The sequence below is a fragment of the Eufriesea mexicana genome, unplaced genomic scaffold (assembly GCF_001483705.2).
Source record: "Eufriesea mexicana isolate 0111107269 unplaced genomic scaffold, ASM148370v2 scaffold507, whole genome shotgun sequence".
NCBI lineage: Eukaryota > Metazoa > Arthropoda > Insecta > Hymenoptera > Apidae > Eufriesea > Eufriesea mexicana.
Window position 1 is genome coordinate 999,600 of NW_016908664.1, and position 25,198 is coordinate 1,024,797.

The window sequence follows — 25,198 nt, forward strand, 5'->3', positions numbered from 1 at the left end:
GTTTGACCGCGCTCTTCGAATTCACCCCTCTCCCCCACCCCCTGCGCGCTCCTCTTTTTTTCTTCCTTTCGTTTCTTCCTCCCTCTTTCCTCCCCACCCCCTTTCTCCACCCCCACACCACCCTTTTATTCCCTCTCTCCTTTTTTTGTTTCCCCTGTTTTTCGTTCCTTTCCTTTTTTCCCTCTTTTCCTCCTTTTTCTCTTTTTTCCTTTTTCTCCTTTTTTCTTCCTTTTTCGTGATTCGGCTTCAATCGGATACCGCCTATAGCGGCGCGGTCGAACGACGACTCGAAATTTTTACGCCGCTCTCTTTCGGCTCTTCCTTCGCCGATCGAACCGACGCCGCGTCGCTCATTTTCGATTCCAGTGTTATTTCTACGTTTGATTTTTCTCCCGGCTTTTAGCCCTCGCTTTCGACCCGTGTAGGGTGCTTATAGCGGTTGCAACACGAGTTTCGCCATTTTCCACCCGGGATTACGAGCCTTTTTCATCGCGATGGACGGAGGTGTAACGCGGTGATCTTGTCCGTTCGATTTTCACGGGTGTCGTGAATATATTAGATGGAATGATACGCGGGAACATCGTTCCAAGAATGCACGTACACCGCGCGTTTTGTCCAGTGAATATTATGCACTTACCGTAACACGGTGGTCGTAATAATTCATAAATTTATTCATCAGGACGTTAATTAGACGGAAAACGCAGCCACCGTAACGCTAGCCTTAATTCTCTTGATTGTACTTTGATAGTTTAATTCGTAGTTGCAACACAGATCGCGATCCAGATTGCAACTAAGAATTACGAATTTTAAACACGCCGAGTATCTCGCAGTTCAGGAAATTATATTCGCTGCATTTTTATCCAAATTTCATTTCTCATTTTTCTCTCCTTCCGCGTTTATTTAAAACATATTCCCAGAAATTAAAGCGTATTTCCAGACAGGCGGTATTGGAAAATATTTTCCAGCCCCTGATAATGACAATGTAAACGCGTACGACCGCCGCAAATGTACCCTGCACCACCTCGAGAGTCGTTCGAATTAACCCTCAGAAATATAATCATCGTACGTTCTGCTGATGTAAAAATCATTGTACATATTCGCACGAGAATTCGTGGAGGAAAATCTGTCAACGACACGCAAACGTTTGTCAAGGGGCGGCGTAAGAAAGTCCCGGGCCCTCTCATCTCGTCGAACGCGAATTACAACGCGTTTTAATCATCCTCGCCCGCCACGGTATTAAAAACAACGAACTAGCGATAACGCGGATGGTTGTTAAAAAAATCAGTAGGTAAGAGATTAACCGTTCCAATCCCCAGACAGCTTTCGTCAAATTTCCCATTCGAAATTACACAAACCTACCTGCCGAGCCCCGTCCTCCCGCTAATTACGAATTCTATACACACGGCCACGCGAAAAATACTCGCCCAACCCCCGCCCTCCCTCCTCGCCGGCGAACGCAATTTTATTTCAACCCAGGATTCGGATTTTTTCGCTCGCGTCGCTTTTAATTCGTTTTATCTTGCGCATTATAAATCGTAAGTTGCTGTCGCTTTTTTTTCTCCCCCCGCCGCCCCCTGACACCCCCGTGGTTCTGCTCCGAATGTCGGGGTTGGGTCCGTTGTCGATACCTATATGTATATATATATATGTACATACACGCATATACCTGCACGCGTGTATGTGTATATACATATATACATATATAAAAATCGAATACGGGAATTTTCGGGTGGATTTTTTTCAGGCTGGCCGTTAGGACACGGCCTCGACGATAGAGATAATAGAGCGACGTAAATCTAGTTATATTTCCGAATACACGGTGACAGCCGGCGAACGACGGGGCGCCGTGGTCGGCAGAGGGGGTGGAAAAAATTGCACCCCGGCTCGCGCTAACGAATCGTGATTCTCCGGCCGAACCGTTTCTGTCCTTCCGCGAAATTAGGCGGCATTAACGATCCTACCTGCAATTAATTGCGAGCCGTCGTGTCCGCCGCTACAAACGAGGACGCGCCTACGCTGTTTGCCTAACGCATCAATCTCGAACTGCTCGTCGCCGCCCCGGGGAAATATTCGCGAGATCGTGGCCGAGCTTCGATCTATCGTCGAAGGGTCCTTCCGTTTTGGCAACCGTGCCCACGGGCCGCGACAAATGGCTGGAAATGGGCAAGTTCGGCGTGCAACGGGTGAAATTGGGGTGCCCTCGGAGGATGGACTGTCTGATACGTGTTATGAAAAGTAGCCTGTTGTAATTGTCCTCTGAGCGTTCGGGCTCGGGCATTTGACAACGGAAGGTGGAAGGTGGTACGTTTCGAGTTTTGCCTTGCAAATTGACATGTAGAATATTGGACAAATTTTTGAATGATAATCTTTGAGAAAATAATATATTTGCATACGTTCTCCATTATGTATTTCACGAATAGTCTAACCTTATTTCGTCATTTCGATGTTCATATATATCTCAGTGCATAATTAGTGTTGTTCGATTCCAATTCGCGTTAAAGAAATTAATTTTCCTCGGAAATTTATTACGATATATTAAATTTATGCTTGGAACTCTTAACCCTAGTTTTCTCTAGTATATCGTATACACTACGTTTCGAGTTTTGTCTTGGAAATTGTCATGTGAGATATCTGCCTGTGATAAACCTGACAAATTTTTTAATCATTGTCTTTGGGAAAATAATGTATTTGCATGAGTTCTCGATTATGTATTTCACGAATAGTCTACCCTTATTTCGTCGCCATGACGTTTATATGTATCTCAATGCATAATAAGTGTTATTGTTCGATTACAATCGGCGTTAAAGAAATTAATTTTCCTCGGAAATTTATTACGATATATTAAATTTAAGCTTGGAACTCTTAACTCTAGTTTTCTCTAGTATCTCTCATATATTACGTTTCGAGTTTTGTCTTGGAAATTGTCATGTAGGAAATCAGTCTGTGATAAACCTGACAAATTTTTTAACCCTTTGACTACAACATACTTTGAAACGCACCACTCGTATCGTACGATAGGAATTCATTTGCAATGTACACTGAGAACGGTGAAATTTTTCGTTAGGTTCTTTCTAGCATTTCTGAGAAATTATTGTATATTTAAATAATAATCGAAACTATATTCCACTATGTTAAAACAGCTTTGTTTATTTCTTTGTATTCTGCATTAAATGGATACCGTACATACTTAAAATTTAGCAGCAAACAAAATTTTTGAGCGCCTTTAGGCGCCCACAGTAGTCAGAGGGTTAATCATAATCTTGGGAGAAAATGTATTTGCATTTGCTCTTCTCTATTATGTATTTTACGGATAGTCTTCTTTTATTCAGTAATTACGAAGTTCATATGTACCTTAATGCATAATGAGTGTAATTGTTCTATTTCAACTGGGGATAAAGAAATTCATATTTCTCGGAAGTTTATTATAATATACTAAATTTAAGCTTGAAACTCAACCCCAATTTTCTCTAGTATATCGAATATCCTACGTTTCGAGTTTTGGCTTGAAAATTGTCATGTGGGAAATATGCCTGTGATAAATCTGACAAATTTTTTAATTATAATCTTTGGGAAGAAAATATATTTGCATTTGCTGTTCTCGATTATGTATTTCACGAGTAGTCTATCTTTATTCAGTAGTTACGACGTTCATATGTACCTCAGTGTATAGTGAGTGTAATTATTCGATTCCAAATGGGGATAAAGAAATTATTCCTCGGAAATTTATTGCTATATATTCAATTTAAGCTTGGAATTTTTAACCCTACTTTTCTGTAATATATCGTATGTACTTTTCACATGATGTTTCAGAAACGTCTTCTTATACAGTGAAATTCTTTGAAAGTTAAACAGAGCTATCTTAAAACGCGCTATTCTTTCCTATAACGTTGAAATATGCTATAATTCATGGTGAATTGCGAATCATGCTCGTTACCGTGGCGAATATCAAACATGCCAGTTTTCACGCGAAACAATGAAACATACTTTTTCTCGTAACAATCTGAAACGTGTTATCTCTGGTAAAACGATCGAAACACGCGCCGACTCCATATTTCCTCAGTATCTGCTAAATAATCGCGACATAGTTTCATGACTCTGCCTGGATCGATCATTTCATTCAATTTGATCGATTTGCACATTCCGAATTGCTTTTTGATACAACTTGTGTCTTTTATTTAAGGTGCTGCAACAGTGCGACGAACATCTTGCAATAGTGAGTAATTCTAAAAACCTGCCTGGGTAACTTACTCTTTAGAATATAATAGATTTAATTATTACTACTCGCTGCTCGATTCTACGGGAAAGTAAATTCTCGTTCCATATCGCAACGTATTGTACAACTGTTAAATTATATAAGAGTCGTGTTTCATCACTCGAAGTATCGAAGAAGTTACGAAGCTTCGTATTATAACATAACCCGCGGCTCGAGTAACTGACAAGTTATTTAAACGAATTACATTAAGGAAACAGCGGGAAAAATATTTCGAAAGGATCGCTTAAATTACGTAAACCATAGATTCTTTAATCGCTGATACACCATTCGGGGTTTCCGGAATTATTACGTGCTGCTGTCGGGGCTCCTCGAGGGATAGAAAAATTCCCGACGAAACGGTCAATCTCTGAACGAAATTTTATTCGATCGCGAGTTTAATTAAGCCGTCGTCAGATGAAATTATAATTGTAACGGTAACGATAAATATTGTTTCACCGGTTGCAAGGTACACACGATCGGCTCGGACGTGCAGTTAATTTGACGGAAGGTAATTAGATCTTAACTGTCCCGTCTCAATCGACTTCGTAGCGAGATGATAATGGAAGAAATGAAATTGGACTCGACGATTGATTGAAACGGGGAAATGAGGGACGGAAAGGTGCCGGTGGATGAATGCGAAAGAAGAACGATGATGCGGAATGACTCAGCTCGGCTCGTCTATCGAAATAGCGATACCATCTTCTCGCGTTATACATCGTTTCGGAGGTGATCGAGCTCTGTGAAAATATTCGCCGCGATCTCTTGTTAAAATTTAACCCGATAATTGCGTTTTATTCCCCATCGGTGGCGATTAACCCTGCAAAGACGATGCACGATTTCCTTATCACGTTTCGCTTCTCTAGTCCACGCTAAATACATTATAGCTTTGCACGATGAATTCAGGTTAAATCGCGCTTTCGTGTGTTTCTGGAATACACAAAATTTGCAGAAGTAGTTGGTAGATTTTGAAATTTTTGTTGCCATTTTGGCGCCAGATGTCACGAGAGCTGTCACTATATCGTCAGTGTTTGTGAGAAAATTTATTCAGCATGGAATTATAGATCATCGAAGGTGAATCGATGCAATATAATAATGCAATAAATGCAAATATAATGTAGTGTACTCGTAATGGAAATATATATATGAGGGTGCATTAAAATTGATGGATTTTTGGATAAATAAATCGTTAAATCGCGACGAATCGTCTTGTCTTGTCCACTTGACAGCTTAAAAATTATTCTCATCGACGTGTTCGATATTTCACGAAAAAGACGATATTTTATCTTCATCGTCGAGTCACGAAACATGTTATCGCGACTGAAGGAGAGGCGAAAAAATGGGGCAGGTTTGGTAAATTAATTTCTCCAGTATGTAAACCGAGGCATGACAAGAAAATTGACTGGAAAAAAATAAGCACTCGAGAGGCACATTAATTCGAATGGGTATTATAACCCACATCTACCCTCGATTTATTAAAACGCGAGTTCTCGATCATCGGGCATGGAGTAAAAATCAAAATGGTTCGTCACGAAACCGTAAGAAGCTCGAGGAAGAAAAAAGAAGAAAAAATGTAACACCGGCCGAGATATCGAAAGTATCGACTGCAGCAAGAGGGAACGCATTTAATCGCCTGACTCATCGCCCGATACTTCAGTTCATCACAGAGCAATCATTCGTTTGTCCCGTGCACTTCAGAGACAATCGCCGCTCGAATGAAAATTTATAATCCTCTGTACAAGTACGTGGCACGGGATGACGTCGATCCCGAGCGTAAACGACGTTAAACCAAGAAGACGAGGACGAAGAAGCCGACGGAGAAGAAGAGGAACACGAGGAGGAGCAAAGAATAAGAAGAAAGAGAGGAAGGGGATGATCGAGCGACGCGTAATACAAAGCGTAAAGAGTCGAGGTTGTTATTTTAGGAGAATAGTAGAACGAGTTGCCAACGAAATGGGTTATTTCGAGCCGTTGATTTTCTCCTGCTACTGCGAACGAAACGCGGGGAGAATATCATTATAAAACGCCAAGTCACGAAACCGGCCATTCCGGCGTCCTATTAAAATATTAAAACACCTCGTCCAGCCCCTGGTGAGTCCTGGCGTGGGGTGTGAAAAAAATAAATCTACCTTGTCATGCACAGCCCCTCTCCGTGCCGGCTCTCTCGTTGTCTCTCCGCCGTGGTGTTTCAGGAACAGGTATGAACGGTCCTTGAACACGTCCGATCGATCGATGGAACAATTCGTTCCCTGGCTTGCTTTGGCCCCCAAGAACCCAACTTCTGCCACGCGACTTCCCACCGCCATCTTTCTTTTTCCCTCTTATTAACGATTACGAATAATTACTCGATAATTCCTATTTTGCATCCTTATATTCTCTGCATAATTCTCTGCAAAATCCTCTGCAAATTTCGCAAATCAACGAGCATAGTACAGAGCTTTGACGAGGGATGGACGACTCGGAGGGGTGAACTCGAGAAATCTCGAAGATCGGTAAAATTACCGAAAACTTCACATTTATGACGAAGCGTTGCTCTCAATACTGATAAGTTATTAATAATTCTAGTTGGAAATTAAGAAGAAAAAGGAGATTCGGTTTCTAACGAACAAGCGTGGTCAAAGCGGAATCGAATCCATCGACTCACGGTCGGCCATTGAGCGCAGTGCGATCGCGTGCAGCGTTAAAAAAGGGCGATTGCATCACAACGTAAATCTTGTTCGAAACGGTTCCACGATACTGTTAGAAACCGGTCGCGGAAGAAGCGGCGACGGTGGGTAAAAACGCGAAAGCAAATAAGTCGGTCGAGGCGGTAGTTCGAGGCCGTCACCACTTCTACGCTATTTCGACCTGGCTGGACTTGTCCGGCCGCTCATCAGTCAGAGTCATTACCGGGATAATTAATTACATTTGCCCCCTCGTCTCTCCAGCCCGGAGCGCGTCCGCGTCTCGCCCCTCCCACGAGTCCACCCACGACCCTGATACGAACAGTGGACGGAATCAATGGAAAAATATAGGATTAGGCTGGCATAGGTTGACGATGTTCGCCGAAGGGATGCGAGAGCGTGGCGAGAGAGCGAGGCTGAGGGAACGGAGACGGAGATAGCGGTTAACCATCCACCCCGGTGCTAGCGCAGGCCCTCTGGACGGGGGAGAAAAAATAAGAATATCCTTCCAGCGGAGTTGAAACTGAATTCCGGCCGCTGTGAATCGTCTGACCCGGAGTAGAACAGAGGAGGATGAGGAGGAAAGACCGAGGAGAGGATCTCGAAGGTTCTCGTCTGAACGAGGAGAGAAGGCACGGCATGAAAATCTGTTGAAAACTCGACTCCTTCTTTAATTAATTATGCAAATGGCCGGCGGGCAGCATGCTTAAACTTTTCGTCGGAGACCCGAGCGCGGCCGCTCGCGGTAGCTCGAGCCGCGGCGTTAATTATACACCGAATAATAACAATTATTACAATTACCGTGAACCACCCTCTCTCTCTCCTTTTCTCTTTACATCTACGGCCTGCACACCCGACCGGCGACCCCGTATCCCGTACACTTTGCCGCCGCCAAACAGCCGGCAATTTGCACGTTTCACGACGCGTATTATTTCCGTATAATACGGCCAGAGTCGTTGGGCGTTCGTTAAACGACCACGACTGCCGTCTGACACCGAGAAACTACGGGGAAGGAACCGGGGACCGGACGAGTCCGCTTAAAACGATGATCGATCGTCACACTGTCCGACCGGTCAGCGAGAAAGTTTCGCGAAATTCCATCCCAATTCCATTCGTCCGGATGAGAAACGTAGGATGGGATATGGCATCGATGATGGAGAAAAAAGTAACGGTCAAGGATACTCTAGATGCGACCAAGGCCACTTCGCGAATGGCGGAGCCGCGGCCGCCATTTTGATGCTAGAGCTAACGACCTGTAATGTCTCCCTAAGTACACGAGAATGCGGATAATTAAAATGGGAATAATCGAGATAATACGTGTACGTGTTCACGTAGGGGTAGTTTCGAGTAGATGTAGGCGATGCAGTCGGTTATGCGAGATACTCAGGTATTCGGGTACCGAAGCAACCATGATGTTTTCTGGATATTGACAACGGGGACTCTTATACCTGGTAAATAAATTTTAATCTAGGTATCGCATGCATGGTACCCTCTGGTAGCCATGAAAATATTTTTTAGCCAAGTTTCTCGCGTGTACCTGGGTACCCGAGTATTTCTCGTTCTTCCGTGTTTTCCAAGAATACTTTGGTACCTAACGAGACTTGTAATAATTTTCTGCACTCGAAAACAATAATTTCGTGCAATTAGGTTTCTTGTCCTAGGGATTATCAAGTAGAAATAGACGATGGAGTCAGGTATGCAAGATACTCGGGTATTTTTATAATCGGGTACCGAAGCAATCATGATGTTTTTGATATTAACAGGAGATTGTTATACCTGATAAATAAATTCTACCTTGGTGTCCCATACATGGAACTCTCTGGTACCCATGAAAATATTTTTTAGCCAAGTTTCTCGCGTGTACCTGGGTACCCGAGTATTTCTCATTCTTCCGTGTTTTCCAAGAGTACTTTGGTACCTAACGAGACTTGTAATAATTTTCTGCACTCAAAAACAATAATTTCGTGCAATTAGGTTTCTTGTCCTAGGGATTATCAAGTAGAGATAGACGATGGAGTCAGGTATGCAAGATACTCGGGTATTTTTGTAATCGGGTACCGAAGCAATCATGATGTTTTCGATATTGACAAGAGACTGTTATACCTGACAAATAAATTCTACCTTGGTGTCCCATACATGGAACTCTCTGGTACCCATGAAAATATTTTTTAGCCAAGTTTTTCGCGTGTACCTGGGTACCCGAGTATTTCTCATTCTTTCGTGTTTTCCAAGAGTACTTTGGTACCTAACGAGACTTGTGATAATTTTCTACACTAGAAACCAGTTTTTTCGCTAGACTAGTCACCTAGTCCTAGGGGTTAACATCGATCTTCTTCGAAATCCTTGGCCTCTTCCTTCCCTTGCTTAATCAGGCACCTCTCACCACATCGCGTACCCCATGTTCGTTAGGAATTATGGCGAATTAGGCCGGTTAATTTACAGGAATGCGATGCCCGAATGGGCGAGGACGTAAGAATATAAAACGTTGGTGTCGCGTGGTCGCTTATGCAACTTGGTTTTCCGGCCAGGCGAATAAAAATACGCGGTTCGCGCGCGTCACACGCGCCGTTCTCCAAAGCCGGGAACGGGAGGAGGCGAGCAGAACTGCCTCGTTCTGATACAGTTTTATGGATTATGTCACCGACGAGCGTCCGCTCAAGGGTCAGCCGCGTTCGCGGTGCGAAATTACGTTCACGCAACGCGCCGATTAGGATCTCGTGCATGCGTGTGCACTGTGTGTGTACGATCGGCTGCCGCTTTTGTCGGAATACCGGGAAGTAACGAGCTTTCCGAGAAACGCGTACTGACGGTAATGAGGTTTTTAATTTGCGTCGGATGTCACGCTTGGATTTGCTCGAATCGACCGTTTCTGTTCCGTTTCTTTTTCTCCTTTTCCACCGCCTTTATTCCTTTTTCTTGTCGCCGCTACCGCCACCTATCTCGCGGTCGTCGCGTTGCGTCTCTGTGCTTGGAAACCGCTCCTTTCCGGTATCTTCACTTCGGTATGTCACTTCCGCTTCGATTCGCGATCCACGAATTTTCGAAGCTCGTAGCATGATCTAACAGATGACGATGGAAAATCTACGTTTGATTTATCGAGATACGAAAAATTCTGTGGTCATCTGTACCATTAATTATCTCGAATCAACGTCAAAATTGGTTTGAAGATTCTTTATCGGCGGAACCAAGACTTGCTCCCAATTTTCGAAATTTATTTAAGAAATTTCGCAATACGATTCTCCAATTTGCAAATTGATCGATTTATTAACAAGTTGATTGCCACGGTGGTCATCAGTGTCTTGGTTATGGCATCAGTGTCAGGGTTATCAGTTTCCTCATCAATAGTGGCCATGGTGGTCACCATTATCAGGCGATACTAATTTATATTTCTTTCATTCTAACCTATTTTCGAATATTTAAAGACAGTAAATAAATAGGGAATTTTGAATAGTAGACATTAATAATTTTCACCATTTTTTCTTATTCAAATATATTCGTATATTCGATTCATACTTCGTGCCTTAAAGAATCACAGCGTGTTGGCAAGCCTTGAAACTAATTATATGTCATATTGTTAATATGCTAGGCCTTCGTGAATACGGTGTACAATACTCACATGCAATGGATCTCTAATAAAATCTATATTAATCGTTGTAAACACGTGATCATATTATAACATTTCTTCCGTCATATTGTTTGATAATTCATCCTTATATTCCAAGAATAATGGAAATTTTATCCATTATTCGTGGCCCCCTAGGCATACCGTATAAAAATTCCATAGCAGCCAAAGTGTCAATAGAGACAGGGGTACCTTTCTATCAGAGAAATCAAGGATAAGTGGATCGTGCCTAGTCAGACACGATCAAACCTTCGCTAACATTTTTCCTATACACATAACCTGACACTTGTAATTTTTACTCGACTGTAATCTGCACCGATTAATATCTTTACTCGCCTCTAATCTGCACCGATTAATATTTTTCCTCGCCACGTGTACTCAAATCCGAGTCTAGACCACTCTGAAATAAGAGAAAAGCGAAAAGGTACTTCGGGATTGAATCGCAATCGACCGCGCGTAACCTCGCAATTTACGATTGCATAATACAGAAAACGTAGCTGGCATTAGCAAAACGGTGCGTAATTATGTACACACGTTACATTGTATCTCGCTGGTTCGCGATGGCTTCCTACTTTCAACTGTGCTACATTCGGGATCGAACTAGAAACGCCGTTTGCGCGTATTAAACACCTCGATCGTTAAGATCCGTAATCTGCGTTTATCCTTTTAACGGGAGCATGAAAAACTTTTCTTCGAGGCAACGTGCACGTGTGCACACGCACACGCGAAACACGAGGGCAACACGCCGTGCGAGCGTTCTAAACGAGACTTAATGAAACGTTCCCCGTGTGTACACGAGATCATCGGGCTGGATAAGTGCCTTTCAGGGAATTCCGTTTCTCGAACCGAGTGAATGGGCGCGTCATGAAAATTGTACAAATTTCAACCTGGCGGATAAGAATCGGGAAAAGGTGGGGTAAACGCGCGGTACTCGTGTGGTACCATTCGTCACGAGTAATTACTTTCACGCGAGCAGTCGATCCCGATGCTGCCTTGCTCGTGCGGAATTGAACCTCTTCGGATGGTCTTACAATCGACCCAAGTTTTCACACGTTGACGACCCATCACGGAAATCTCCTGAACGTTAAGTCGCCTGAACGTTGACAACCAGTCACGGAATTTTCGTTTTTCTACGCCTATGTACTTTATCGTGTTTTCCTTTATTCACAATTATTGGTATATGATCCTATTTGTTAATTTTTATTGGAAAATGTTTTTTCTAGAATATAGGATTGCTAAATCGTTATCTGCGTTTCATTTTGTTACGTAATAGTTGTTTAAATTTTTATTAGATACATTGTGGGGGACATATTTTATTTGATTCAAAACTGTTGAAATATAACCATAATAAACCAATTTTAGCGCAGTGTTGCTATTTGAGTTATATTAGCTATTATATGAGCAGTCCTATGGGAAAGGATAGAGATCAAGCACTTGGTTGTCAACGTGTTAAGAAATCTACATTTAAAAGAATTTGTTTTCTTTCTTGTTTGAGAGGAGAAGAATGTAGTTATTTGCTCATTTACTTACTCTTTCACTGTGTTATTATTCACGTGGGTAGTTCAGGATTCTCTTGGAATAGGGTTCATGAGGGTAAGGCATTACCTCGTTCTTTCGTCAGGTCCCATTCAGTTTTTGGTTCAGGTCCGGATATAGCGATATGATCATATTATAATTGAGACCGTATAAAATATCTGAAAACCTGGAAATCATGGAGGGTTAATTTATTCTCGATGAATGGGCCCTGGAAGTTAGACATTGGGTCCTAAAAGACCTCGTTTTTCTAAGCCTTGCCCAATTATCGCTACAGTACTATAGTGGTACAGCTTGGTAGCATGACTGATAATGTACGAAATTTCTGTACACCTGGAAATCATGGGGATTTAATTTACTTTTCATGAATCGGCCCAGAATGTTAGGCACTGGGTCCAAAAAGATCTTGCATCTTTAAACATCGCTCAATTATCGGTACACCATTGAACTGGCACAGCTTGCTAGCATGACTGATAGTGCACGAAATTTCTGAAAAGCTGAAAATCCTGGAGATTTAATTTATTCTCGATGAATGGGCCCTGGAAGTTAGACATTGGGTCCTAAAAGACCTCGTTTTTCTAAGCCTCGCTCAATTATCGCTACAGTACTATAGTGGTACAGCTTGGTAGCATGACTGATAATGTACGAAATTTCTGTACACCTGGAAATCATGGGGATTTAATTTACTTTTGATGAATCGGCCCAGAATGTTAGGCACTGGGTCCAAAAAGATCTTGTATCTTTAAACATCGCTCAATTATCGGTACACCATTGAACTGGCACAGCTTGCTAGCATGACTGATAGTGCACGAAATTTCTGAAAAGCTGAAAATCCTGGAGATTTAATTTATTCTCGATGAATGGGCCCTGGAAGTTAGGCACTGGGTCCTAAAACACCTCCTCTTTTTAAACCTCGCTGAATTATCGCTACAGGACCATACTGATACAGCTTGGTAGCATGACTGATAGTGTACGAAATTTCAGAAAACCTGGAAATGATAGAGATTCGACTAACTTGCGGCTTGATTACTAAAATACCTCTATCGTGAGGTCTGGACCAGTTCCCGGTACCGTATAACTCGTAGAACTGGCAAAAATCTGGAAGTCACGGACGTGCGACTGGCTCTTGACGAATATACACCCTTTTCTAATCGAATTAAGGGAGCAATCGAGCGTTCTTTGTGCCCGTGCCTGGCAACCGAGCCGCTTGTTGGAACAAATTGCCGCGTTACGTAACGGATAAGCGGGCGACGAGCGCAGCGCGGCAAGCTGGGCGTTTTCACTTGGAAATTATTGCAAATATCCAGGTGATGTAATGAGCTAAAATATAATTGGCCGGAAGATCGGCGCGCGTGGCGTAACGTTGCACACCTTACCGGGTTCCCGCTTTCTGTTATCTGCGTGTTAAGCGCGAAAATAACCGTAATCAGTCGCCCGGCGAACGCCACATAATCCTACCGCATTACAAGTGAGCATAATTTATTTACTACGCTCCAATTAGCCGTACAGCTCGCCTCATAGAGTATCGAATTTTACTTGTTGCGTTTAATCACCGCTTGCTATTGCCCCGAGGACAGCTCGTGCTCCTGCTACCGCTGTTGCCGAGGCTGCTGTTGTTCAATTTAATCGTTTATTCGTTACGTTACCCGCCGACGTTTCGTACCTCGCTCTGTACACTGTCTTGCTTAGTGTACGTAGACGCGTTCGTTACCTTGCGCAATTAGGAAGAACGCCGAACGAATCTTCGGGTTCTCCATTTGGCCGCGTTAGGGGTGGCTCGATCGCCGCGTCGTTGTGTCAGATCACCCTGTTTCCCGCTGAAGATCAACCCCGTTGGGATTGTCACTGGCACACGTGCACGTTCGTGTGCCGCGTGGCTGGCTGTGTTGGAGAAGTCGGTTTTCATTCGATATCAAAGGGACGGGATTTTAAGCGACGTTTGTCGGCGCGCGATGAAATGTTGGCGAAACGTCGGAAAAATTCCCGGGCACGCGATAATTGCGCGTTCGAAATAAAGCACGGCCAAAGGTCTTGGGACCCGTGCTCATTTCCTTTCTCATTTAGGTCTGTAAAAACCGCTCATGATATCGCGTTACTAATTAGTAAATGAAACAGCTCGAGATAATGCCGCCGGTGCCACAGGGAAAATATTGCACAATACGTTTACAACTGTGCAATCTGCGGTGCGCCCAGGGATGGAGGTGTATATTTTTTTCTTTTTTTTTCATTCGTGCCTTTTTTCCTTCCCCGCCGCGTTTTCCTTGTTTTGTCCGGCTTTTCTCCGCCCCCCATTTTTATTTTTTTTTTTCATCCTTCCTCCTCCGTGGAAAAAATTTTTAATCATATTAGTTCCATTTAATGACTTTGTCCGGATGATACTTTGTATCGGTCGTTCCCGGTGCGTTCCACCCCCCGCGCCGGGCATTAACAGAGAGACAGCGAGCGGGAGAGAGCGAGAGATAGGTCGGAAGAGGGGTAATATAATTAAATTTAATTTAAAAAGTGTTCAGGTTTTGTTCCAATTTTCATGGCGAAATAAAATTTTAACGAACCCCGCCCCGACCGCTGTTTCTCTGAACACGGCCGCGATATCAACAGACGAAATTAGTATCGATTAATGGATCGACGCGGAAACGCGGAAGGATCGACGGAGAGATCGAGACACGACAACGAAGGGCGAGGACGAAGAATTGTTTATCGCCGAGAGATCGTTTGTCTTCCGGTTACTCGCGACGAAGCATCGCGTATTTTTATGCGCCAACCGCCTCTTTAATTTTCATAATGGTTTAATAATTGTCACTGGAATTGCTGATTCATACGTTCTTCTAACAGGACGCGTTGACTCCGTTGTCGGGACGTGGCTCGCGGTTAATAATTTATACGCTTTTTTCGACTTCATTAAATTCGCCCGATCTATTCCGAGCTGTCTTAAACAATTAGCTTGACAATCTCATTCGCGAATCCACTCTTCCTGCATTATTACCAGCATTTTACTAATTTACCCAATTAATATCACCACCGACGTCCGACCGTATCGTCATTACGAATTTATTCCACGCAAATTAATACACCTTCTGCCGGTGGTGATAATGGGAAAAAAGAGACCGTCTGGACATTCGGATATATCCTTCGCCTACTTGCACGCGAGCCCGGCCCTTGAATTATTCAATCTAATTTAAATTAAAATTTCCTCGAGAATTCGCGCTGATATCCAGACGCTGGTAATGAATATCAGAAAAATCGGAGCGATCGAGTTCACCCGATGGTCGGACAACGTCCAAACAGAGCGGGATGATCGGTTGGAAAATCGAAGGACGCTGCCGACGTTATGCTCCATCGTCGATTCGTCGAAGGAACCCGATGGCGGAGCGATCGAGCAACGGGGTGGAAATGAAATAAACTTTTCCCAGCGCGGCCTGGGTCGATGGAAATTTGCATAGCGGCCGCGAGATAACGGTGTGGACGGTAGCCGGCTAATAGACCGGACGACAGGCCTGCTCGCGACTTTCATAATTTTTTCACAAGCAGACAAATTCGAATCGGCGGGTATCAATCGCGCGGCTAATGCCGGCAACGAAGGGGGTTGAAAATTGCGCGCGGGGATTGGGAGCACGCCGTTCTTCGACCGATTGGAACCAAATTTGGCACGAAATCACGTCCCCACCGTGCGACCCGGTGATTCGTTTAAAAATTCATGCTACGTGCCCTGTAAACCTTTTATCCCGCAGCTTCCCATCCCGGCCCGTGCTCCGACCTCCTTCGGTGTCCTCCTTCACGCCCGCCTCGGAAATAGAATCCATTAAACGCTTAAGAAACGATGAAACGCTATTGCCCGGCTTGACTTTGATAGACGTGAAAGAAGAACGGATCCGGCCACTTTTCACCAACCATTCCTCCCCCCTCTCGCACTCGCTTGCTTGGCAGATTTAATTTCGTTCGTATATTTTTCTTGCCGATGTCTTCTTGACTCGTGGTCAGACTAGTGGAAGGTCTTGTTTATACGTGCATCAAAATCTGTCGGTAGCGATTAATCATGGTGAAATTGCTTATCGAAATTACACTCGGTATACAGAGACTCGGAGAATAGATTAGAAATTTCACGATAGTCAATCTTCGCGAACAGTTATCGAAATTAATAATTCAGGGGGCACAATTTTCCCAAGTGAGCGTTAATTTAAAGAGAGAACGAAATATTTATTATTTACTGCGAGATACGAAGTACACGCTTCTCACTTTCCTCCTCTGTAGCTTCGTTTCTGCCAAGCCGTACAACGCATAGCTGCGCTCTGCGAGATTAAAGATTTAAAGAAGGATTAAAAGCAGGACTATACAAGAGCAATAGTAAATAAGTAAATAGACGAATTAAAGAACAACGAGTATTATTCGGTTTCATCGTCTCCGATAATTTGCTCTGGGTATTTATAATTCCACCCTTTTCGAAAATTTCTGTTTCCAGCAGCTCCCCGCTGTTAAAGCATACCGTGACAGCTGCTGGATCCAATTAAAAAATGCTCGGAATACGAAGAATTAATTAAAACTTGATCCTAAACAACGTACCCCGTTTTCCTGCTTACACCCCACGTATGACATACGAAATTGTCAGTGAAAGGAATGAAAGACGAAAGGGGAAGTGGGGAAAGAAATGGAAGGAAGGGGAAAAGAGAAGGAGCATTCGTGGAAGAAAATGGAAAAGACAGGCGTGGCCACAAAGCAGTCGCGTTCGGTTCGACTGAAAATTCGGTAAACCGTAATGAGCGGAATGCCGTGGCAACGGCGTCAAACGCTATTCAACGTTATTTTAATATTAAACGATATTCAACGGGATTTTAATTCGGGCGAATTCGCGGTATCGCGGGACGCGCGAGCGTAAATGGCATGCGAGCGCGCGATAGTCGCGGCGGCGGCCGCGGTGCGTTAAATTAACCGCTAAATGATGTCAAGCGAAACCGCGCGACCGTTTCACGCAAACTCGGCGCAAACGAGCGGAGCGGCGCGGCGCGGAGCGGTTCCGAAAATGCCGCCGGCCAGAATCGATTAAGACTCGGCCTCGCGTGTGCCGCGACACGCGCGCGATCGCCGCGACGATTTAAGAGCGTGGAGCGGATGGAAAAGCCGCGCGGTTCCAATCAGGCGAGCGTCGTTTCGCGCGGTCGCGTATGAAGCACGTCTACGACTGCAGAGCCGGAGGGAGGCGTCCGGGGGTGGGTGGTGGCGCTGGACGAATTTGTTTCCGAACAATTTTCAGTGTTCCGCCGTCCAAAGGGGTTGGCCGGCAGGAATAATGTATACCCGAGGTTTGGCTGGCTTGTCGAGCCGTGGAACTGTTCGGAGGGCCACGGGGTGGAGAGAAACAGGCTAGCGCGTAAGCGGGAAAGAGCGTAACGACAGGCGAGCGAGAGAAAAAGAGAACAAGGTCGGCGCGGGTGAGGCGGCGAGGGGTGCGGGGTGACGGCGATACTTTTTTCGGGTGTAATTTTTTATCAGCACCGGCAACCAAGCGCTTTGACCAATCCCTCAACCCCCTCCAAACCCCTATATAGCTCGGCTCTCACGCCATCCGACCCCCGGCACTCCGCGAACCCCTCTGTACCTGTACGTACCCCGATTCCGCACCCCCTGAGTCGTGGCGCTAGCCCACCGACTAGCTGCCCTCACCTCCGCCCACCTTTGGCCCTCTCCCGCCCCCCACCATCGACCAATCTCGCCACCGTATCGGTGCTCAATCACATTTGCGATGCATTTTTTTTCCTTCCTCTTTTTTCATAAAGCTGGATTATAATTGCATCGCGAGTTCGAGTTGCGGGATAGCCGGGCGAAAAAATGGAACATTGCCGGGGTATGGGGTTGGTGGTGCGCCGGTTCGGCGGGCCAGCGCGGAGGATGAGGAAGCTCGCAGCGGGTTAGAGGGACAGAGAGGTGGCGAGGAAGAGGGAGAAAAAAATTGCGGAGAACGAAAGAGAGAGAGAGAGCGAGAGAGAGCGAGAGAGAGAGCGAGAGAGAGGAAGAGGGACACACGGTACACAGAGAGAGGAGAGGGACAGTGAAAGAAAGGTGGGGGGCGAAGGGAGCGAGGGGTGGTCTGGACGGACGATCGGTTCGGGAGCGGGTGGAAAAAAGGGGTGGAAGGGGGATCGAACAGGAGGAAAAAACCGATGAGGTTTCGGGGCCGCTTGATTGGTAGCCGAACGTACACCTACTCGCTATCAACGAATCCGACTATTCGTGTCCTCATCTTCACCCCTTGCGTTATATCCCAACACCCTCTACTCCTCCTCTTCCTCCACCTCCTCCTCCTCTTGCCGCGGTTCGGCTCTTGCTGCTCTCTCCTACTGCTGATCCTACTCATACCCCTCTTGATCGTATTCGACGCCCATGGTCTATGGCCATTCTAGCCGAGCGATGCTCGAAACTGGTATCACCGCCGGTAGGTACCGGTCCGTTCCTATAACGAAATCTGGAACAGGTCGTTATCCTGTTAGAATCGGTATCTGCTGATGCGACCCGCGGTCCGTGGGAACCAGCGGGAACCAGCGGGGACCGGAAGTGCCGCGCGGAACACTTTCCTTTCGGGCCTGTACCCCGCCAACAGCCGCGTTCCGGTGCGTCCGTCGGTTCACCTGCATGAAAATCCCGACGATGCGACTCTTTTCCGCGAGAATCGATGTCGCTGAGTCCGCACTCCGGCTGCCGGGGGAATTTTGATGGGGAAATTTGGTAGCGGATCGACGATCGCGAATTGATTAATGGGGGAGTCGTTATTTTTCGAATTGGCACGGAAGGAACGAAATTGATGGCCTGGGACCCCGACGTCGGGCTTTTGGAATAAGGAATTTTTTTTCATTCCAATTTTGTTTTTTCCACGACCGAGTTTTTATATCTTCGTTTCTATTTTTCTACCTCCCGTTTCCTTTTTCTTTTCTTTTTCTTTTCTTTCCGTCTTTTTTCTCCCTTTCCGGTGTCTCCTTTTATTTATTTCTATCCGTTTTTATTTTTCTCCCCATTTCGGGTTTTCCCTTTTCGGGTCGCGGAAGACGGATCTCGGGATTTCGGGGGGATCGCCGGGATCGAATCCCCCGAACGGTATCATCGATCGCGATTCTGCGGCGCGCCGCGGCGATTAAACGCGCGTGAATATTGCCGCGGGCGATAATTGTGTATTAATGGTGGTCATAAGTCAAAAATTCGCGCTTTTAGCACACTTTTGTATCGCGGACGTAGTATTTCTTTTGACGAGGTATAATTATCGCCGCGCGAATGGGGGCGAGCAATTTACAGGGAGCAAATGTAATTGGTCGGCGGAAAGCAAGCGAGACGAAACATCGCGAACCGGGAACGTCGAAAAAATGAAATACGAGGAAAAAAAATGGAAAAGAAGTGAGAGAGAGAGAGAGAGAGAGAGAGAGAGAGGGGGGGGAGGCGGGGCAAGAGAGAAGAAAAGTTACACGAGGAATATATATACATATACATGTATATATTAATTCGTTCTTAATCCCCGTACGTCCAATTACTTTCGCCGGCGTTGCATAACTAATTACGAATCTCCCCGGGCGCGTTGCAACCACCGTTTGCAACTTCTTACGCGAATTTATTATACCATCATAATTACATGAATATTTTATTCCACGACGAGACCGGGCCACTCGGTGCCTCTTACTAATTAAAACCATTCTTCGTATCTGCTTAAGTTATCCTCGATAATCCAGCCGCCGGTTATAGAATCCTGCAACTTGAAAAGAGAGCCAGGATGGCAGTGCGACAAAGAAGTTGGACTAGAAAACGAGGAGGAGTGCCGCGGAGGGGGGGGAACAAAAGGAAAAGTCGTCCAATTAAATCGACGGAGAGAAAGGAAAAAGGGGTCTCTATCCGGATAGATGGACGACGAACGACGCGACGCGGGATCTTCGAAATCGGTGCTCGAAATCCCCGACAACGGACGCGAACGTGTGCTACACCGACGATTCCCGTGCCTAACAAAGATCATGCCGGCCGATGATCGGCCGGCGATATCGCGCATCCAGCACGGGGTGTTTTATCTGGCGCGCATAGGGGAAGAGCGAGAAGGACGGCGGAGGGGGTGGGTAGAGAGAAAGCGACGTCCTTTGGACGTGCAGCCCGTCGATAAATAGCGAATGCGATAAAATGCCGCGAATTTAAAATACGCCCAGGATTTTACAGCGGGGACCAAAGGACAAAGCCGCTCTCGTTGTTTCGACAATACCGCTCGTCGAAAGGGGGTGGCGACGGCCGACAGAGAGAAAACGAGAGGCCGAGTGGAGGGAAAAAAACAGGGAGAATCGAGACGAGTGCAAGCGAGAGGTGGTGATCGAGGAGCAAGCGATGGAAACAACGGGCCAGAAAGGGACGAAACGCGTCCAGAGAACCATGTATATATGCCTCTACGTGTGTACATCTATATATATATATTCACACTTGTATATATATATATATGTATATATATGTATATGTGTATATATGTTTATATGTATATACATGTATATGTATGTGTGTGTGTATATGTATATATAAAAAGAGGCACGGCGGTGTGTGGTGGTGAGGAGGAGGCATAGAACGAGGGCTGATTCTTCGAGCAACACACGTTCGCCCACACGTTCACGCAGCAGCAGTAGCAGCAGCAGCAGCAGCAGCAGTAGCAGCAGCAGTAGCAGCAGCAGCACCAGCAGCATCACGCGCCGGCAGGCGTCGCTGGTTTTAAAAATGGGGGATTTTTTCACATTTATCAGTGCACGCTCAGATCTGGCTTCCGTATCAATGTCCGAACACACGTGAACACCCAGACAATCGAGCGTTTCACACGAATACATTGTCCTGATCGGATTGTATGGATTTTTTTCCGGGACACACACCACCGCCCCCTTTGCACCCGCCTCCCTACCTTTTGCTCTTCTACCTCCCGTTACCCGCCCTCCCGCCGCTCCCCTTACCCCTACTGGTGGCCGGGTCTGCTCCCGTCTACGCCACCCCCGTACAATACCACCCCATCAGCTATTCCGCCACCCACGCGACAACCGTAATTTTAAGCTGAAAGGACCGATTTTTGTGCATCTCGATGCTGTTTGCTGCGTCGTCGGCTTCCACCCACCCTCCGCCTGCCGATATCGAGCCCCCTCGCGCTTTTCACCCTCTCTTCCCCCGTTCCCTCTCCCTCTCCTTCCTCCTCTCTCCCTCTCTATCTCTCTCTCTCTCTCTCTCTCTCTCGATCTCCTTTTTTCACCTCTTCGCGGTCGAACGACGCTAACGTCGAGCGAACAATCGTTTTGTGCGTGCATAATGTTTTGATTCCTCGCGGCGTGCCTTGCCCGGATAATTGTTATCGACGGTGCATTTTTATCCGGGCGTGGTACGGCGCGTGCAGATATACTCCTCGGAGCCCGTGATAGGTCCCGATGTTTGTTCGTCCTCCGGCGCGATCTCGCGAGGAACGAGATCGGTATCGTCGGCGAGTCGCAGTCGTACGGGTGGTCGGTTCTCCGCGTCGTGTCGCGGTCGCGGAATATCGACGGGAATCCCGCTGGGGGGGTCGCGCAAAATATAACCGATCGCCACAATTATCAAGCCAAACGTCCGAAATACACTTCCACCACCCTCGCTCTCCTCTCTCTCTCTCTCTCTCGCTCCCTCGTTTCCTCTCTCCCTCTCTCTCTCTCTCTCTCTCTCTTCCTCGCACTCGATCGAGGTCGAAGCCCGATGGCTCGCGTCGCTTGTACCCGCAACGATAGCCGTGGCTGCGGTTAAAGCCCCCGAGCCGACATCTGCGGAATCAAAAAGCTCTTCGGATGAATGGAAGACGATCAGTCGTGTCTGTTCGCATGCTCGGATAAATAAATAGGGATCCGCCATTATCTGGAGGACCAGCCCTCGACGCTGCTGCCGGGACCCCTACCACCGTGCGGGTCAATGGAATTCATAACGTTTGCGCGCGGATAAAAAAGCTGGCTGGCCCAGTGTGCAGGAGGGTGGGGCCACATCGGAACATTACTCATGCCTCGGCGTTCGCGCAATTTTTAGCTCTGAAATAAATCATCATTATTGCGGCCGGAGGGATGCGCATTATGGGGGCCACGGGGGTAGATTATCGTAGGTGGAGGCCACCTACGGCAGCTCGCCCGCCCCGCGGCCGCCGCGTCGCCAAACCAGCCCCTGCAGGGCTAAACACCGATGAAACGAGCCGGGGAAAAGAGTTCGGACTCGATGAATGTTGCCAGCTTCGGCTTTCCATTGGTCTCGCCTGATCAAAGCTCAAGCTTCCGCGAACGCGCGTGCTTTCGTTCAGAGGTCGCGCGTCACTTCGACATCAGGGTGTCCAGGTGGGTGCACGCGGGGTTTTCGAGTTTAGGGATCTATTTTTCTTTCACGAATCGATATTTCTTCGAAACGATCATCTACCGATAGATCACGATAGAATTGCGTGCAAAATGTACTCGACTTGTTCCGGTAACGTTGTCTTATCTACTAGATAAGGTACAAACGGTATAATTTATGTCCTCGAGTGTAAAATTTGATGCAGGGTTAACCCTTTGCACTCGAGAGGTGACTCTCAGTCACCATTTAATCAAATTCTAAAGATCGACGTTAATTAATATATCAAATATAAAATTACCTAACGATGTGTGGAATGTCGAAGAAAAATAATTCTACTCTTAATTTGCATATGATTTCTCATTTACCATTTTAAAAATTTCGTCGACTCTATGACAGGAATTCTTCGAATTACTATTTTTCTGTAACGAAAAAGTCGTCCAGTGCGAGGGTTAATTTATACCCTCGACTTATTTAACACTAGATTTATGGAACCTGTGAATTTGACGGAAGGGTTCCTCCAATTATACAATGGTAACAGATTTAACTTATATTAAGACTGTTAATATAATATATAATTCTTTTTAAATTAAACTAATCGTTAAAGAAAAAGGCACGTGATTTCCTTTACCTGTCAATTTGACAGGTGTCTTTAGAAATAGGTATACAGATAGCGTCCGTAAACCTAGTGTTAACCAGGATTTCTCGTTTCGTCCAAAAAATATATTTTGAAATATATTTTCAATATATTTCCAAGTAAGAAAATCATCGAGTAAATTCGCAAATTAAGTACCTATGTTTGGATGATATACAGGAGCTCGGTTTGATCTTGATTTATTCCGAAAACCTGTATTACGTAAAATATTGATCGTTTAGAAAGAAATCGGGGATCATACACCGTCTTCAAAGGGTTAATTGGTACGTAATATGTATGCTTCTTGTTCTTTTAGAGGAGGAACAACTTCCGAAGACAGTGTTATTAGGATTGATTAGCTCGTATTATGACGAGGTAGCGAAGTGGATGGAGAAGATCGAAACTAGTCTTCGTTCTCGCGGAACATCATGGAGGCGGGAATAACGAGTCCCTCAGCCTTCACCCATTTCTCTTCGTCTCGCCTTGACACGATACTTTCGTTCCAATTCATAATAATCCTTCTTTGAGGAGAAACCACGGTGGTTAGCAGATATCCGGCTGTCATCGATGCTCGATGCACAATCGTCGACGATTAATATTCATCCCACGCTGATTCTCCGCTTCTAGATCTTTCCCACGGACTGTACCGTTTAAAATAATTTACCAATTACGAGCACTCGAAATTCGGATACATCGAAACATTATCGAATAACTGTGTTAACATTCTCAGACAATTTCTCCGTTTAAAATTCCATCGTTTCTCTCGTCTTAATTAATCATTAACCACTGCGATGATGTTTCATTTCAAAATTCTTCGCAAATATTTGCGAAACTCTGTTCGGGGTCGCTGATCGATCGAATTAAAAAATTATCACGGGGCAAGGGGTTCCCGTATTCGTCCCCATTATAGACAGACGAGATCCAGGAAAATTCGCGTTCGACTGAAATAAAATCGAAAAGTTTAATTCTTCCTGCGGGATCGATGAAACGATCGAGGATTTTTAGCGCAGACGAAATTCTAAGGTTACGGCTAATTATGCCGGAACATCGAAATCTATTTAACGCAGTCGATCGGGCTATTTAGCGTCAGGTATCCATGCACGCAGCACGGAAGGATAGAAAGTGAGAGAGAGGGTGGGACGCGCAGGGGTGGGTTGAAAGGGCGGAAATCGGTGGGAGGGTAACCAGGATGATGTTACATCATCAATCAGCTGGCAAACATCAACTCAACACTCGCACCCCAGCCGGTATGTCCTGACCTGTAGCCAAATATATGCGCCGATAATATCGTCGCAGCATTGCTACATCATGTCCGGCTGTAATTAATTATCTAATTCTTAATCGACGGTTACCGTGCATGGATCGGGCCTTCACGAAGATCGCCGAAGATTTATAGCGACGTTCCCGGTTAAAACCCGCCCGAGAGAATGACTATCCTAATCGGTTCTTCCCGATTTCTCGACTTTGATCTTTATTTCATGAAAATTCCCGAATTCCTGAAATTCCTCGACGGTTCGTCGTTACCCTAATTTCTCAATTTTAGACTTTAGTCTTTGATCTTTATTTCGTGACAATTCCCGAATTCCTAAGATTCTTTCATCGATTTCCCAACCGCGGTCTTTGCTCTCTTCTATAGGTTTCTCAACTGTTGACTTTGGGTCACAAGAATCACCGAATTCCAGAAATTCTTCGATACTCCATTCGTCCATTCGTTACCATAATTTCTCAATTTTGGACTTTAATTCGTGAGTATTAACGAATACCGGATATCTCTCACCTAGGCTTCGTTTCGAAAAAATTCCCAAATAGAGGAACTTTAGAGTTTCGATGATTCCATTGATAAAAATGGAATAATTTTTGCAGTAAAAATTCTATGAAACAAAATTCGCTCTGAATCGTCCTAGACCAATTTCTACTCCCTTTTGCTCTCTCTCGTTCGTCAAACTTCCTTCACCCCGGAGCGAATGGAACAGCGTGAGGCCAGCAACTGGGAAATTGCGACACCCACGATCTGGACGGTTATACGAGGTTGGAAAGACGCTACTCGTACACAGGCGTGGGCTAAAAATGTGGACAAATTGAGACGCGAATTGCTCGCGAAGGTGAGCACCGGTGGAAGAGTGGGTTAAGGTTACTCGGCTCATTAGCGGGGTTGAGCGTGGCCGTTCACGCCAGGCTCG

At 45.5% G+C, this 25,198-nt stretch overlaps 1 protein-coding gene across 1 annotated transcript in view; it reads left to right on the forward strand.

Moving 5' to 3' along the window:
• pdm3 (POU-domain protein pdm3) overlaps window positions 1–25,198 on the forward strand; it is a 212,192-nt gene that overhangs the window by 57,603 nt on the left and 129,391 nt on the right. The window contains 1 exon segment of the mRNA XM_017897496.1: window positions 4,181–4,213. Coding sequence (XP_017752985.1) covers window positions 4,181–4,213 — 33 coding nt within the window.